The 17743-nt window shown below is 43.4% G+C and overlaps 1 protein-coding gene across 7 annotated transcripts in view; it reads right to left on the reverse strand.

Annotated features, from left to right (window-relative positions):
* LOC131680260 (fasciclin-1) overlaps window positions 1–17743 on the reverse strand; it is a 613985-nt gene that overhangs the window by 105802 nt on the left and 490440 nt on the right. For all 7 annotated transcript variants that reach the window (XM_058960979.1, XM_058960984.1, XM_058961015.1 and 4 more), the window contains 3 exons: window positions 13777–13910; window positions 13576–13672; window positions 13313–13490 (listed from right to left, as the gene is read on the reverse strand). In XM_058960979.1, coding sequence (XP_058816962.1) covers window positions 13313–13490; window positions 13576–13672; window positions 13777–13910 — 409 coding nt within the window. The remainder of the gene's footprint in view (window positions 1–13312; window positions 13491–13575; window positions 13673–13776; window positions 13911–17743) is intronic.

Raw genomic sequence — 17743 nt, forward strand, 5'->3', positions numbered from 1 at the left:
TTAGGCTGGACCCAGGCCAACAACTTACTTACCGTACACGAGCTCTACACCTAGCTTTGGCTTTCTCATCTCGCGCAGGGTCTTTCACGCTGCAATATCAGCGTTCGTCAATTCTGAAGACACCGTACATGTCCGTGGTCGGCTCTGTAATGCCGTGCTGACCGATGCGCAGAAACACCCGGTCGTTCTCCCTGCCAAATATTTACTTGCTGTTCTGAAGGCTAGTTTTTATGACTCAAAACTAGTGCACGCAGGTCCTAAACTCCTGCTAGCCAGAAGTTTTGGATTTTGGGCGCCATATATCTAGTCAAATTCGTTTTCCTCCGTTGCCATACTTGCTTCCGTAGGAAGCACACATTAGCCCAACAGAGAACAATCGATATTCCGGCATCGAGAGTGCCTCCAAGCCGACCGTTTTCCGTTACGGTGTCGCGTATTGCGGACCGTGATGACTTTAAGTCTGCTATCCGTAACCGTGTCCCAACGAAGATGAACGTGGCCATATTCGCCAGCTTCTCTACGAAGGCAATTCATATCGAGCTAGCGCGCGACCTTTTCACTGCGGCGTTTCTAGTTGCACTTCATCGTCTAGTCGTTCGCCGAGGAAAGGTGTTAGAGTTTAACTCAGACAACACTACCACTTTCAAAGGTGCTGCGAATGCATTCAACCGCATTTATCGTGTGCTGATGATGGCGAGGCAAGGTCGATGAGTCGGATCGGAAGCGGATCTTAGACTGGTGCTTCGCTAACGAAATTCGTTCCTCGAATACCACATATTGGCAGTCTTTGGGAGGCCGCAGTGAAGACACACTTGCCGTAGGCAATCGGCAACATGAACGCTGCGTATGAGAACATGCTCACACTGTTGATGCAGATAGAGATGTACCTCAATTCTCGGCCGCTGACTCTAATACCGAACGATCCTTCCGATCTCGAGCTCCCATCTCAAGGAAATGTTATTATCGGGAGTAATCTCCAACGTGTCCCGGAAAACTGGTCTGAATGAGACTCCTGACAACCGTTTAAACCATTAGGTTGATTGAGAACTGGTTCCAAACTATTTGGACTCGTAAGTACCCGCAATACCTGCAACAGCTGCTGTCCCGTGTAACGAAAGTCTACAACCCGTCTGTGAGCAATGACCACGTTTCGCCAGCTAGTTGGCCTCTCATCATGTATCATCCGGGATCTGATGGCATCTTTCGAACCGCTGCAGCTAAGGAGTCCCGTAGCCAGAATCGTTCAGCTACCTACATCACCTCAACGAGTCGATTGAGTGTTGTTATCCAGGTAGAGAAACCCGGTTGGGGTCAAATTCCTCGCACCTGCGCATTGTACAGGTAATTGCAATTCTAACCTCTTAAGCCCCATCGTTCGATCTATTTGGTCGTTTGTTTATTCTCAGTCGATGGCGTTTAATGCCCTTGTATTATGGCTACATAGCGCAGAATATTAATCCTCCTTCTTACAATCCCAACCGTGCTCATTGCTTAGATACTCCTGTGTTAACTGCTGACCTAATAAGGTGGCAGATTGTTAGCCCAAATCATGCCGTCGTGGACGATATTGCCATCAATGTTCTGTCCACCAATATGCCAGAATCTCTGGCGCAGCTATGATAGTAGCTAGTGAAAAAATAATGGAGCCCCTTGTAGTGTTTTCGGTGGAATCTTCCGACGGTATCAAGTTGGCGCATTTCTTTGGAAAAGAGTAAGTGTTGCATGCAACGGACAAGATCGCACAGTTTGCAATCAATATCAATGGCCGTCAACGGATCGACAAGAGTTGGTTTATCATTATTTCGCTGGAGAAGTTTACTGAAACGTGGTGGTTGAAAGAGATTAGAATACGGACTCATGACTTACGACCGGAAGGGCGATATTCTGTCGGACTTTCGGTTGGTCTGAAGTCTGCTTGGCTACGATAATATGTTTCGTTAGCCAATAAGCGAATATCAGTTTCAGCGAATGCGTTCCTACAAATACAGTGCACTATTGAAGAGTTAATCGAGGTCGAGTACTCGAGAAACGAGGTCGGCGGGCTTGTCTTTGGGTGGGACATGATTCGGAACGGTGTGAGAGGTCAGCTCTTGGATTCCAGCTACTCGATTGGCTACGAACATCTTCCATGGCAATGAAGTTGCGGATACTCGGGTCAGGACGATGGAAGTATCTGTCCACAGATGCATGATGTTGGAGAGGTTTATGCTATCCTGAACTTGTCGCAAAAGCCTGGATAGAAGTTGAGTTGTTCAATGCTCAAGGCGTGGAATAGTTTGAGTCCCAATAGGAGATATATTGGATTTCGGAATCAACAGGCCGACTGTGTAGGGTCTATCGGCAGGTATTACCCACAGCCAGATCTATACGCTGTCTTCGAATAATCGCTGAACCCGTAGATTTCTAAGCGCTTCTAATGCGGACGAAACACATGGTGTGATCGTCGAAATGCGATTTCCAAAAAAAGAATGGTAACCGGTCACCGAGTCCCAGTTGGGGCAGAGAGCAACCAGCAAGGGCTCGTAGTTCAAATATAGTAATATTTCCGTCTCTGAAAGCTTCAACGGAATAGCATAAACAATAGCTTGACAATTCGGAGACCGTTATCGGAGAGGGAGTACTGCGCAAGCGAGCATTGTGATGCGCTGTTCGTAGGGAATGGCGAGAGATTCCGTGTCGTCAGAAACGGGCAGCAAATTATCAATATTTCTATATTGAGGCGGGCAAGGCTGGTTCCGATAGCGGCAAATTTGGCGCTTCATCTTATACAAGTTGCGGCAACATCCTAGTTGCCAAAAATGGGGAACTGCTTGTGCCATAGGTGACGGTGCGGAGCTGGTTACTCTAATGTGGAGTTTCAGAATTGTGTCGGGGAATGCGCTGCAGCGGTTGGTCGGTAAACCATGTTCTGTCGGTATATTTATTCAATGTCCACAAAGATTACAGACAGGATTTTGATGACTTGGTGCGTCGAATACGGTACGACGAGTTCTAGTGGTGCTGGTGAACTTCAAACCAACATAAGGTAGAAGGAAATATTGTGGGGGCACGTCGTCTTCATCAGGGCCAATCTCTTGTATGTCAGATCTACTTGTGGATGAACTGCTGGTTTATCGCATTCCTGTCGGGCTCAAACCAAGTGAGTGTTTTAGAAAAAAGAAACTACGAGTGGCGTTGTATCCACTATCTTGGGGCTACTAAAGAAGATCATTGCGCTTAGGAAGGTTGACGACGTAGCGACCGCCGAAGTTCCGAGTGGTGTTCTTCACGAAATGCCCCTCGTAGTATCATTCCAACTGTGACCATCCATCAAATCTGCGAGTTGTCAAAGTCGGTTGACCAATTTATCGATTCTTCAGGGATTGCGGAACTGGCTATCGCATGGATCGCTATGGTCATAGTACTCTTACAAACACTCTCCAGAGACGACCCAACCGAATTCGGTATTCTGCAGCTCATCTCTGAACTATATCCTGTCATAGCGTAGAACTCGGTAGATACCTCCAGCGACTAGAAACATGTCAATGTCGTCAGCAACGGCTAAAGTTGGGTGTGATAGTCTACGTGGGATGCATAATCCAGCGAGCAACGAGCGGTATCGATGCGACCTTTACTATTACGAATGTTCACGAGCGTAGCAGGAAGGGAACGGTTTTAGGAATCTTGTCCAGAGTGTGATACGCGCGCAATCTAAGAATTCATGAAAGGTAAATAAGCGTTGGTAATATTGGCGCTTGAGGTAGAGTTGGGAGTTGTGATAGGGAGTGGCATATGCAGCACAGACGCTTTGATGAGAATGAGGCGTTGAGCAATACAGCAAGTTTATTCGGTGGCTTGATCCCCAGATGCGGTGATCGGAATCAGTTGATTCCGTAGGAAGACCCAACCTACCCCAACCTACTCCGATCTTCCACAACAACTGAACAATCAGTTCTCAATGGACCAACAATGTTGCCAAAAATCCCATCTGAATACAACCCGACGAGATTCTTCCATCGATTTATCAAGCAAGAACCTAATTTGCTAGGTTTTATTGCCTCAAACTGTGCAAGGATATTGGTCAAATTAGACATCCAGTTCCGCATTTCAAATCTAGCCTTGGTATCTACATACTTCTCATCCTGAGCTATAGATACAGCTTCATTTTCGGTGTCACAACTGCACAAATAATCATTCCCATAGTAGTTGTCGACTAAAGGGCGAACACGAAATTATGGCGACACCGAAAATGTCATGCCAATTTTCTTATAATGTTTAAAATCAAACCAAAATTTTAGGGTAGTTTTATACATATAATTATTTCAAAAATCAAAAGAAAAATTAATCGATGGAGCCTTGAGTGTAAAATTGAACGCATTTTCGCTTGATGCCCTCCATCAAAGTCTTTACAGTGTCATCCGGTATCAGTTTCTCAGTTTTTTTTTCCATTTTCTTAACATGTCCTTTTCGTCTTTGACTGTCTACTTGCTTTTCCGAAGTTCCCGCTTCATCATTGCCCAGTACTGCTCCACCGGGCGCAGCTCCGGACAGTTTGGCGGATTCATGTCCTTTGGAACAAAATGGACAGAATTGGCCTCATACCACTCCAGGACACTTTTAGAATAGTGGCATGATGCCAAATCTGGCCAAAATAGCGGAGCTTCGTCGTGCTGCTGCAAGAACGGCAAAAGGCGCTTCTCGAGGCACTCAGATTTGTAGATCTCGCCATTTACTGTGCCTTTTGTCACGAAAGGCTCACTCCTCAGTCCGCAAGAGCAGATGGCCTGCCAAATGAGATAGTTGGAGGCGAACTTCGACATTTTCTTCTTCTTAAATTTGTCGTCCACATAGAACTTGCTCTTGCCGGTAAAAAACTCCAACCCCGGAATTTGCTTAAAATCGGCTTTTATATACGTTTCGTCGTCCATCACACAGCAGCCATATTTTGTCAGCATCTTCTCGTAGAGCTTCCGTGCCCGAGTTTTAGCCGTCGATTGTTGCCGCTCATCGCGGTTCGGGAAGTGCTGTACCTTGTATGTATGTAGTCCAGCTCTCTTCTTTGCATTCTGGACGTAGCTCTGCGACATGCCGATCTTTTTAGCCAAATCACGGCTTGAGACGTTGGGATTTGCTTTAATCATCCGCTTCACCTTTCCCTCCGTCTTTTTGTTCTCCGGTCCCGGTTTTCTTCCAGCTCCTTTGCCGTGGTCCAACGTCAACCGCTCCTGGAACCGCTTCAACACTCTGGAGATGGTTGAATGGTGAATGTTCAACATTTTTCCCAACTGCCGGTGCGACAGGTCAGGAAATTCCAGGTGTTTGGAAAGAATTTATTCTCTCGACTCGCGTTGGTTCACCTCCATTGTAGTTGAATCGAAAAACACAACTTTGAGTTTGACAGCATGTAAACAATACACATCAATGAGAAAGTGTGCAAAATTTGGTTGATTTTTACCAAATGGTAAAAAGTTATGCCCTGTTGAATGTGTCGCAATAATTTCGCCCTTTATGGCTTTTGCTACTTCCGGAAATTCTGAGGCATACTTTAGAGCGTTCAGAATTTCGAGGTACCGAGACAACCTTGGAGAACAGGTTAATCCAAAGGAAGCTCAGGAACTTCTCGCCAAATCTACCACTGAGTCTGTTTATCACTTTCCAGATTTCAAAGTTAATCAAATATTTCCTCGATATTCACACTGATGGTCACTTCACATTGTCTATATCGGCGGCAATCTGATGTTCTTGTACTTACTCGTCATTGTGATTAACATCCTTGCCGATCTTGCTTACAGTTGATTTTGAGCTGCAGAAAACTTCTTTTACGGTTCTCATCATGGCCTGACCAGTTGCCACAAATTTGGCCACTCTTTGTGGTTCAGGTATTGCTATTGAAAACTATTTTGGGTTGATTTGCGCTAGATGAATTGGCAATCGGTTGAGATGTATTCTCCTCTGCAGCTTTCGCGCAAGGTTGTCAATGGTGAGCTGTCTGATTACAGTACTTGTACGTAAGAATTTGTCTCTCATGGGTGCATGGCGTAGTTTGCTTAGTAGTAGTTCCATGAGTTTTAATGTTAAGGAGGAGGGAATATGTCTTTCGACCCACATCTTCACCACAGGAACACCGCCAGGAATACATGGGAAGAAGTTTCTCCAAGTATCTGGTGTAACGGATTCTACTTCTCCGCAATGCCACACGAATTTTGTAATTAGCTCAGTAGGGGTACGTGGCGATAAGTAATGTAGTCTTACTTCTATATAGTCATTTTCTATACACGCGGAAATCTTAATTACACCTGCAGTGCGGAGGTTATGGTACTAAAGATAAGCGACTTCCGTAAGCCCAAGCTCCATTTTCTCCTTCAGAAGGTATTCTACTTCACGAAAATCCGTCGTATTGAACAAAATTTGAAGTTGGAGCAGAGGTTTTTCGTCAATTTTAATCATGCTAGCAAGAATAATATAATGTTTCCTTTGTTCTCGTTACAATGCACAGTAGATCAAGGGATTGCTAGACATACGTCTCCCAACCTTTGAACGGAACGGATCGTTATATTTCACAGTGGTGTTCGGTGTGTAAATTTCAGTGATTCAAGGTCATCCTTTGTTCATTCGTTAGCTGCCATTCTGCTGGTGCCGGCAGTAAATCCAGTACATTGTTTTCGCTGGTGCGGAACAATCGACGTTGTTTGCAGATAAGTTTTGCTTTATTTTTTTTCCTCGTTTGCTTTCTTTCCTTTTCCCTACTTTTACTCTACCTTGTAATCAAATAATAAGACACATTCCCGTTTATATAACGCTCTGCCCTCGTGCTTAAATGGCCGAGGGCGAAATACCATCTGATGTAATCATGGAAGTCCCTGATCCCCCTAATACTCGCATTGCTCCCCGTATAAAGCAGTACCCAGAAGGTTCCTCTGGGCCATGGGTGGTATATTTTCGGACCGGAGAGAAACCGGTTAATATATTAAAACTTTCTCGAGATCTGACTGCTAATTACCCGGCCGTAACTCAGATAACACGTGTTCGGGCAAACAAGATACGTGTTCTAGTGAGTGATCTCGGCCAGGCAAACGCGATTGCTTGCTGTGAGCGCTTTACGCGGGAATTTAAAGCGTACGTGCCTTGTGTGGCCTGTGAAATCGATGGGGTAGTGTCCGTACCGGGCCTGAAATGCGAAGAACTGTTGGAGCACGGGGTTGGCTGCTTTAAGGACCCCTCACTTGAACAGATTAAGATCTTGGAATGCAAACAATTGTATACCGCAAACACCGAGGGAGGTAAGACTACCTACTCTCTATCAGGCTCGATTCGGGTGACATTCGCCGGGTCCTCTCTTCCCAACTACATCCTCCTTGACAAGGTTCGCCTACCAGTTCGCCTGTTCGTACCGCGGGTCATGAACTGCAGCAATTGCCACACAGCCACATATTGTGGAAATAAGAAACGATGCGGCAAATGCGAAGGAGAGCATGAGGATGACTCTTGCGACAAAGAAACTGAAAAGTGTATTTGCTGCGGGGGCCCTTCACATGCTCTTAAATCATGTCCTGCGTACAAGCAGCGCGGGGATAAAATTAAACGCTCCCTTAAGGAACGCTCAAGGCGTTCTTATGCAGAAATGCTAAAGAATGCTTCGCCATCTGTCCTGTCCGAAAATCCCTATGCTGGTTTGGCTAACGTTGAGCAAGAATCTGACGACCCACGAGAGGGAACATCTTTGGTTAACCCAGGAGAATCCAGGAAGAGGAGAAATCCAGCCTCCCCTACATTGCCTCGTAAGGGTGCCAAGGTGTCGTCCACTCAGAGTGCGCCATCTACAACCAATAAATCCAACGGAAGTGATGCACAAAAGCCGAAGCAATTTGCTCCAGGACTTGGAAATATTAATTCTAACAAGGAGTACCCACCACTTCCAGGGACATCCAAAACCCCAAGTGTCCCCTTTTTTCAAACAGATACTCAGTCCAGTAGCGGACTAATGAAATTTTCTGACATAGTGGACTTCATTTTCACAGCTTTCAATGTTACTGATCCTCTTAAAAGCCTTCTGATACGTTTTCTCCTTATAGTGCAAACATTTTTGAAGCAGTTGACTACTAAATGGCCCCTCCTTGCAGCGATCGTATCCTTCGATGGCTAAGTCATCGAACGAGGTCACCGATTCGATCACTGTTCTACAGTGGAACAGCAGAAGTATCTTCCCGAAAATCGATTCCTTTAAATTTTTACTAAATAGTTTAAAATGTGATGCTTTCGCATTATGTGAAACTTGGTTAACTTCCGATATAAATCTCAACTTCCACGACTTTAATATAATTCGTCTGGATCGAGAAAACCCCTATGGAGGAGTACTTTTGGGGATCAAAAAGTACTATTCTTTCAACCGAATTAACCTCCCTTCGACACCAGGCATTGAAATTGTCGCTTGTCAAGTTTTAATCAAAGGTAAAGACCTTTGCATTGCTTCCATCTACACTCCTCCTAGAGCCTCGGTAGGGCACCGAACGCTTTGTAATATCACGGAATCCTTACCGGCACCGCGGCTAGTTCTGGGAGACTTCAACTCGCACGGTACGGTATGGGGCTGTCTTCATGATGATAATAGATCAACATTAATCCAAGATCTTTGCGATAATTTCAACATGACCATCTTAAACACGGGAGAAATGACGCGGATTCCTACACCACCAGCACGCGCAAGCGCGTTGGATTTGTCGCTTTGCTCGACATCGCTACAGTTAGATTGCATGTGGAAGGTGATCCCTGATCCCCACGGTAGCGATCATTTGCCTATCGTGATTTCAATTGCTAACGGTTCAAGACCATCGGAAACAATCAATGTCTCATATGACCTCACACGGAACATTGATTGGAAGAGTTACGCGACCGCGATATCCGTTAAAATCGAATCCACTCAAGAACTTCCTCCGGAGGAAGAGTACAGGTTTTTGGCTGGCTTGATTCTCGACAGTGCGAATCAAGCTCAGACTAAACCAGTACCCAGCGCGAATACCCATGGACGGTCTCCCACCCTGTGGTGGGATAAAGAGTGCTCAGAGCTGTACGCGGAAAAGTCCACTGCATATAAGGCCTTCCGGGAAGACGGGTTACCCGCTAGCTATCAACAGTACGCGTCGTTAGAAAGGCGAATGAAGAGTCTAATGAAAGCCAAAAAACGCAGTTATTGGCGCCGGTTCGTCGACGGGTTAACGAGAGACACAGCGATGAGCACTCTTTGGGGTACGGCTCGACGTATGCGTAACCGTAATAGTACCAACGAGAACGTGGAATATTCAAACCGTTGGATATTCGCTTTCGCCAAGAAGATCTGTCCGGACTCTGTCCCGGTACAGAAAACGTGCCGCGCCGCGTCTCCTCACGATACCGCGAACGAAACACCGTTTTCGATGGTGGAGTTCTCACTTGCTCTCTTATCGTGCAACAATAACGCCCCAGGGTTAGACAGAATCAAATTCAACTTGCTGAAGAATCTGCCTGACACTGCAAAAAGGCGCTTGTTGAATTTATTTAACAAGTTTCTTGAGGATAACATTGTCCCTTATGAATGGAGGCAAGTGAAGGTCATCGCCATCCAAAAACCAGGAAAACCAGCCTCCGACCACAACTCGTATCGGCCGATTGCAATGCTGTCCTGTATTCGGAAGTTATTCGAGAAAATGATCTTGTTTCGCCTCGACAATTGGGTTGAAGCAAATGGCTTACTGTCAGATACACAATTTGGCTTCCGCAAAGGCAAAGGGACGAACGATTGCCTTGCGTTGCTTTCTACAGAAATCCAAATTGCCTATGCTAACAAAGAGCAGATGGCATCAGTCTTCTTGGATATTAAGGGGGCTTTTGACTCAGTTTCTATCAACATTCTGTCAGAGAAGCTGCACCAGCATGGTCTTTCGCCAATTTTAAATGACTTTTTGCTAAACCTGTTGTCTGAAAAGCACATGCACTTTTCGCATGGCGATTTAACAACATCGCGATTTAGCTACATGGGTCTTCCCCAGGGCTCATGTCTAAGTCCCCTGCTCTACAATTTCTACGTGAATGACATTGACGATTGTCTTGCCAATTCATGCACGCTAAGGCAACTTGCAGACGACGGGGTGGTCTCTGTTACAGGGCCCAAAGCTGCCGACTTGCAAGGACCATTACAAAATACCTTGGACAATTTGTCTGCTTGGGCTCTTCAGCTGGGTATTGAGTTCTCCACGGAGAAAACTGAGTTGGTTGTTTTTTCTAAGAAGCGTGAGCCGGCGCAACTCCAGCTTTTATTAATGGGTGCAACGATCAACCAGATTTTCACATTTAAATATCTCGGGGTCTGGTTCGACTCTAAAGGTACCTGGGGATGTCACATTAGTTATCTGAAACAGAAATGCCAACAAAGGATCAATTTTCTCCGAACAATAACTGGAACATGGTGGGGTGCTCACCCAGGAGACCTGATCAGGTTGTACCAAACAACGATATTGTCGGTGATGGAGTACGGATGTTTTTTGTTTCCGCTCCGCAGCGAACATACACTTCATCAAACTGGAGAGAATCCAGTATCGTTGCTTGCGCATTGCCTTGGGTTGCATGCACTCGACCCATACGATGAGTCTCGAAGTGCTGGCGGGCGTACTTCCGCTAAAAAATCGATTTTGGGAACTCTCATATCGATTGCTCATCCGATGCGACATTCTGAACCCGTTGGTAATTCAAAATTTCGAGAGGCTCGTCGAGCTTAATTCTCAAACCCGTTTTATGTCCTTGTACTTCGACTACATGGCACAGAGCATCAATCCTTCTTCGTACAATCCCAACCGTGTCCGTTTCCTAGATACTTCTGATTCTACTGTATTCTTCGACACATCCATGAAGGAAGAGATTCGTGGAATCCCGGACCATATACGCCCGCAGGTGATCCCCAATATATTTTATAATAAATTCCGAGAAGTCGACTGCGACAAAATGTTTTACACTGACGGATCAAATCTCGATGGGTCCACTGGCTTCGGTATCTTCAACAATACTATCACCGCTTCATTCAAGCTCAATGATCCCGCTTCAGTTTACGTCGCAGAGTTAGCTGCATTTCAGTACACCCTTGGGATCATCGACACTCTGCCCACAGATCACTACTTCATCGTTTCGGACAGCCTCAGCTCTATCGAGGCTCTTCGTGCGGTGAAGCCTAAAAAGAAACTCCCGTATTTTCTGGGGATGATACAGGAGTCCTTGTGTACGTTATCTGAAAAATCTTATCAGATTACCTTTGTTTGGGTCCCCTCTCATTGTTCTATCCCGGGCAATGAAAAGGCCGACTCATTAGCAAAGGCGGGCGCATTAAATGGTGACATATACGAAAGACCAATCTGCTTCAACGAATTTTTTAGTATTTGTCGTCAGAGGACGCTCAACAGTTGGCAAACCTCGTGGAGCAACGGGGAACTTGGACGATGGCTACATTCGATTATCCCAAAGGTATCAACGAAGCCTTGGTTCGGGGGGATGGATGTGGGTCGGGATTTTATTCGCGTAATGTCCCGACTTATGTCCAATCACTACACCATGGATGCGCATTTGCGGCGTATTGGGCTTGCGGAGAGTAGTCTGTGCGCTTGTGACGAGGGCTATCACGACATCGAACACGTTGTCTGGGTATGCGCCGGGTATTGTGACGCCAGGTCTCAGTTAAAGGAATCCCTTCGGGCCCGAGGTAGACCACCCAATGTACCAGTCCGAGATATGCTGGCAACTCGTGATTTCCCCTATATGTCCCTTATTTATACCTTCATAAAAACGATAAATATCCCAATTTAGCCCCTCTCTTCTTATTTCTCGTTTTTAGAGTTTCCTGCTGCCTTGTGGAACCGATCAGCTCCAGAGTGCCACTATGTAACTGCCGTCGCCCTTACCACTACGCCTGCATAGAAGGAAACTGAAGCGAGAGCGACTCGAGGTCCGATGACTTTTGAAGGATTCCCCGCGGGTCTGAAGAATACCATCCGCCAATCCGGTACTCGACGACTTACTAGACTGAGGCGCAAATTTGTTTCGCTGATCCCCCTTCCCCCCCCCCCCCCCCGTTCGAGCGAAAGTTGCAAGTTTTGCTCTTCTTTCCCTGTCTCCCCCTGTCCTTGATACAACTGCTGCTACACTGATGCGGAAATAAGCCACCCTCTGAATATCTTGACCAAGCATAAGTTTTAGTTAAAAAATTCAAATTAGTATTCTGTATTCCTAGTTTTAAGATAGCTATAATTTTTACTCTTTATTGAAACTCTTGTCCTCCATCTTGTAAATAGAATTGAATCCCTAGTTTTAAGATTTCTGTGAAGTTTGTCATAAATATTTGTTCCCCCTTTTGTGTACTAAACTATATTGTTAGTTTTAAGATAACCGTAAAATATTTCGTAAAATACTATTACTCCCCCTCTTGTATATCAAAGTGAATCCCTTGTTTTAAATTTTTTCATAAAAAAATCTTTTGGCCCTCTCTTGTATATTGAATCTTATTTCTAGTCTTAAGATAGCTGTAAACTTTTTTTTTTCCTTTGTAAAAAAATATTTCAACATTGTAACCTCCTAGTTTTAAGATATCCAAAATGTAAAAACATAAGCATTTGGCACCGCCAAGCTAACGCATTTGTGCCTATCAAATAAACGAAATGAATAAAAAAAAGAGATTGCTAGACGATTTGCGGTGTTAACTGCCATTCAAAAACTACTTAACCGATTTATGTCAAACTTTGCATACACATTCTATGTTAAAAATACAAAAACCCCACGTTAAGTTTTCGAGATATTTTTTTCAATTAAGGGGGTTTAATTCGCTTCACCCAAATTTCTAAAAAAATCGCAAAGAAATTGTTTTTTAGGCTGAAACCCTGTCTCCCCTTTAACAACATTTTCACTGCTAAACTATTAGCTAAAATTGTTCATTAATGAATGAATAGCCCCAGACGAATTTACGCGAAAGATATGAAATAGTTCAATAATAACAACACTAAATTAACTCGAAGCTAGCAATATTAGCAAGTACAATCATTTCAGCATCACTCGTTTCTAAAATATAGAAAAAACATCGTGTCATTGTGATTTAGCCTCGTTGCACCAACACTCTTTTGCAACGTGTCATCGGTCAGATCGTCGAGGTCGATGTCAACTCATTGCTACATTGCTGATCGAAATGCCATATAAATATAACACAATGAATAATTAATATCAACATGAAATGCAATTTTGATATGCCGTCCCGATCCGAATCGCTCCCTTATTTCCTGCCCTACCAATGAGATTATCGTTACCAATTCCCTTCCTAGTATCTTACCTTTAGCATTCTTGCCCTCGCCCTGCTTGAAGAACGTGACCGTCACTTTGAGATTATCTTCGAATGCCAGCGTTTCCATCGGATCATCCAGCGGCGCCGGTGCCGTGAAGATGACATGATTCGGTATCACGTGCCCGTCAATCACTTTACGATCAATCATGTCCGGCCGCGGTGGTGGCTGTCAGGGCGGGAAAATGCAGCAGCATAATTGGTTATTCGAAGGTTGATGATTTACCCCATTCAGCTACTGAGTGACTGCTTACCTTGAAACCTTCCTCAACTGGAATCAGGAAAGTGTGACCGCCGACCGCTTTGTAAATGTCCTCCTTCCGTGCCATCACAATCTTTTGGCGGAAAGAGCTGAGCAGGCAACAGGTTGTAGGTGGGGGAGCAAACAAAAAGAGCGAAAGGATATGATAAATTATTGGCAAATTGCTGACCCAATAGGTAATAAATACTCTCACCGAATTCGATGTTGATTGATGTCCAAATTCTCGGCGTGCTGGATGAACTGGAATGCATCCGGATTGTACAGCTCGAACGAGGTTGATGGATTGACTGTCAGTGGTGTTAGTACGTCATCGATGATGTGCAGCACCTGAGGTGAGGGAAGAAATGGAAATGATACATATACTACGATTGATCATAACTCACGTTTTCACATATTTGTGCAGGTGTTTCTATTCTACAATTCCCCTCGGAACATCTTTATTTCCAACCCAGCAAATATGTATCTGTTTGACACAACAAAAAGGCTTTTTGCCTTTCTCATATAGAAAGGTTATGCAATCACTCTAAAAAACGTCAACCTAATCCCGGCCCGGAGGGCCGAGTGTCATATCCCATTCGACTCAGTTCGTCGAGATCGGAAAAAGTCTGTATGTGTGTATGTATGTGTGTGTATGTGTGTGTATGTGTGTGTATGTATGTGCGTATGTGTCAAATAATGTCACTCATTTTTCTCAGAGATGGCTGGACCGATTTGCCCAAACTTAGTCTCAAATGAAAGGTGCAACCTTCCCATCGGCTGCTATTGAATTTTGGATCGATCGGAATTCTGGTTCCGGAATTACGGGTTTCAGAGTGCGGCCACACAGAAATTTCTCATAAAAACTATAGGAAAAATTAAAAATAGAATTTTTATTTTGATGCTAAATGTATTCAAGGTGCATAAAACGTCGAGATTTGATGCAAACACGAAAAAAAATTGAAGAAGATTCACTTTTTTGGATTTTGCACATTTTTGCCTTTCTTATATAGAAAGGTTATGCAATCACTCTGAAAAACGTCAACCTAATTTTTTTTTCGACTCGCATAAGGTTTCTGGATTTTAACAGGGGCGTAGTTGATGGTTTACGGAGAGGGGTTACACCCCCCTCTACTGTTCACTCCCCTTCTTTAAAAATCTCCTTAAATCACCCCTCAGACCACCACCTCATACCCCTCCCTTTCAACCCCATTATCTTTAAACCACCACTATATTACAAAGCATACCAATTTAAGCTGGGGAGTCGTTCGTTCATGGGACTTTCGCCCTCCTCACATACCCATCCCCGCATGACGAAATGAGTTAGCAAGCAGATAACATTGATCTAATGCTGATTAGGCTAATGGAGTATGATATTTTTTTGTTTCAAGTGTTTCACCGTCGACACGTAGCTCATCAAGTTCGTGGCTGGCATGCCATTGTGTATAAGTGCAAAGTGTACTAAGAATCTAATGGACATTTCCACAATTATGTTGAACATAAAAAGCCTCCGTGCCATAGTTTAGAGAAATGAGAAAGGCACAATTGCACCGCTAGGTGGATTAAAACAGGTTTTTTTATAAATGTAGCGGATGATTTAGAGTTCAATTGGGTATTGTCGAGTAGTACTTTTTTGTTGTTAGGATATAAGCACCAATACATTAATTGAAAATATCTCGTAATATGTTTGATATGATTACGGCCTAAAAGCCAACTGTCAAAATCCACTTTGAATGCAAATTCCAGACAAACCGTTACACGCCAATCACAGATGTTAGTAGTAAACGAAAGAGAAAAGTTTTCTCTTTCATAAACTGTAGTGAACTGTGTTCGACTAGTAACGGTTTGTCTGGAATTTCCATTCAAAGTGGATTTTGACAGTTGGCTTTTATGCCGTAATCATATGTTTGTCGAGATATGTTGGTAATTGGGTTGAATAAGTGTACTGTAATTCGATGCATTGTGGTTAGCAAATTTTGCGCAACCTTCATTACGGTGATGGTTATGCATTAATTGCATCAATATCCTGCGTATAATCATGAACCTTATTTTCCGGGAATACTTTCCCGCGTCCATCCCCAATGATTCACATAAAGATAATAGCTTAATCAAACGCATAATCATGTCAGATTTACTTCATTTATGTGAAATATCAAACTGCCCTTTCCTTACGCATATAAACCATGGTGTTAATAAGGCATAAAATGAACATCGTTACGGCCTGCAAACCCCCAGCTGTAATCAGAAACGAATTATCCTAATGGCGGAATAATTCCCGTTCCAGATTTCATTTCACTTTCTGCTGCTCCAGTCACGCCATAACGGCTAGTAATGGAAAGCAAAAGGATTCCTCGCTGTTCAGTATAATTTCCGTTTCTCATCCGATTCGGTAAAATAAACATTCAACCTAGAGACCCGACCCTGGGCAACGCTGAGTTGTTATGTTCAGTACTACGGATTAGTTTTGACGGACCGCGTATATCAAGATTGCTTCTGGGTGACCGATTTTCGATTCTAATTCCGTTTTCAATATGTTCCGAAGAAATAATCCATATCCGCTGATAAAAAGGTAACAGGTTGTCTGTTTTATACTTATTTACCTCGAATATTTATCATTTAATCAACAATGGAGAAGCCAATTGTGGAACGGCTGGCTTCTCAAAGAGATTTTTTTGGTGGTAAAAGAGAAAGAGGAGAAAGCAGATCGAAATAGTGAGTTCAACAAAAGCAATTATGTGGAACAAAAAATTCCCTCCAGAGGCAGGATTCGAACCAGCAACCCTCGGGACTCCGACACAATGCACAAAATCTTTATGCTATCCTTGGGCAATGGTGACGTCCCAGGAAGAACACATGATTAACGCATTGGTGACAGTGATCATACCACTGCCTCTACAGAGGGAGAGAGAAAGAGATCACACACAAGTGCCTCTGCCACCCAACACATTTGGGTTATATATAAAGCTGAAACTCAAAAAATCGAAAAAAAAATTTATTGAATATTCTGAAAGTACATACTTTTAAAAATATTTGTGCGAAATTTCATCAAGATCGGAGCACCCGATTTCACGTAGGTTCTTCTGCGAATGAAGGTAACACAAAACTTTAAACGCAATTATCTCGGAACTAAGTTTTTTGAAAAGTACCGTTGCGATGAACGTGATATCTCAAAAACCATTCATCCGATTTTCATAAAGTTTTTTTTTTGAATTGTTTGTATTATCTTTCTCATGTAATTGAACGGCTCCTTTTTCATCGAAAATTGTTCGATTCTTTGCAATGGATTTTTGATTAAAATTTTGAGCACCACAAAACTCAAAATTTTTGCGTGATTTTTTGTAACAGAAAAAAAATGTTAGGATATCGATCCGTTCAAGTACACCACAGTACATTTTTTTCAATAATCTTTTTATTTTTTAAATTTCAGTTGAGCTGTTCGGCTTGGAGAGAGTTCACCGCAAGCCTCTGCCAAAATAACACGCTTTGGGGGATAGGCCATAAGTCCGCCAACCTTGAATATTTTTTTAAATTCAACTTATTTTTTCCGAATTCGATAGTATAACCAACGAACTGTCTTTTGATTTTTCAAATAAAATTTGCATAAAACGCTTTAAAAAATCACGATCTTAGCTCAATTTTTCGTCACAACTTTGTATATAACCCCCTTAAAACTTTTACATAATTGCTTACGTTTAACTCACCATTTCGATCTGTTCCTCGTTGAATACTACATATCTTAAATAAGGTATTGGTCCTTCCGTCGAATCCCGAAAAAACTAGTTGTCTCAAAGAGGCAAATTTACTTTTTAAAAATTAACTTCTCAGTATTTTTGAACAATGCATGGCACGTGCAGTTAAGTAAAAAAAATAAGTTGACGTTGGAGGTAACCTAGGCCAAATAGGGGCTAACCCTACGTTGCGTAAACTGATGGAAACGCGAGATTTTTCATTCCGTTTCGAGGTTTTATGAACAAATAGTTTATAATTTCGCCATTTAGGCGCGTTAGATCACAAACTAGATTTATAACCGATTTTAGTTGCAGTTCGTTGACAATTGGGCCCGACCAGCGGTTCTTGCTGGTGAACGCCGCTCAATCATTTAAAGGACCACGTCTGGAGCTGGACACAAACCCAGAACAACGCTGATTGCTCATTTCTAGCGGAATTCCAATATTTCGATGCGG

This window comes from Topomyia yanbarensis, chromosome 1 (assembly GCF_030247195.1).
Source record: "Topomyia yanbarensis strain Yona2022 chromosome 1, ASM3024719v1, whole genome shotgun sequence".
In the NCBI taxonomy this organism is placed as follows: Eukaryota; Metazoa; Arthropoda; class Insecta; order Diptera; family Culicidae; genus Topomyia; species Topomyia yanbarensis.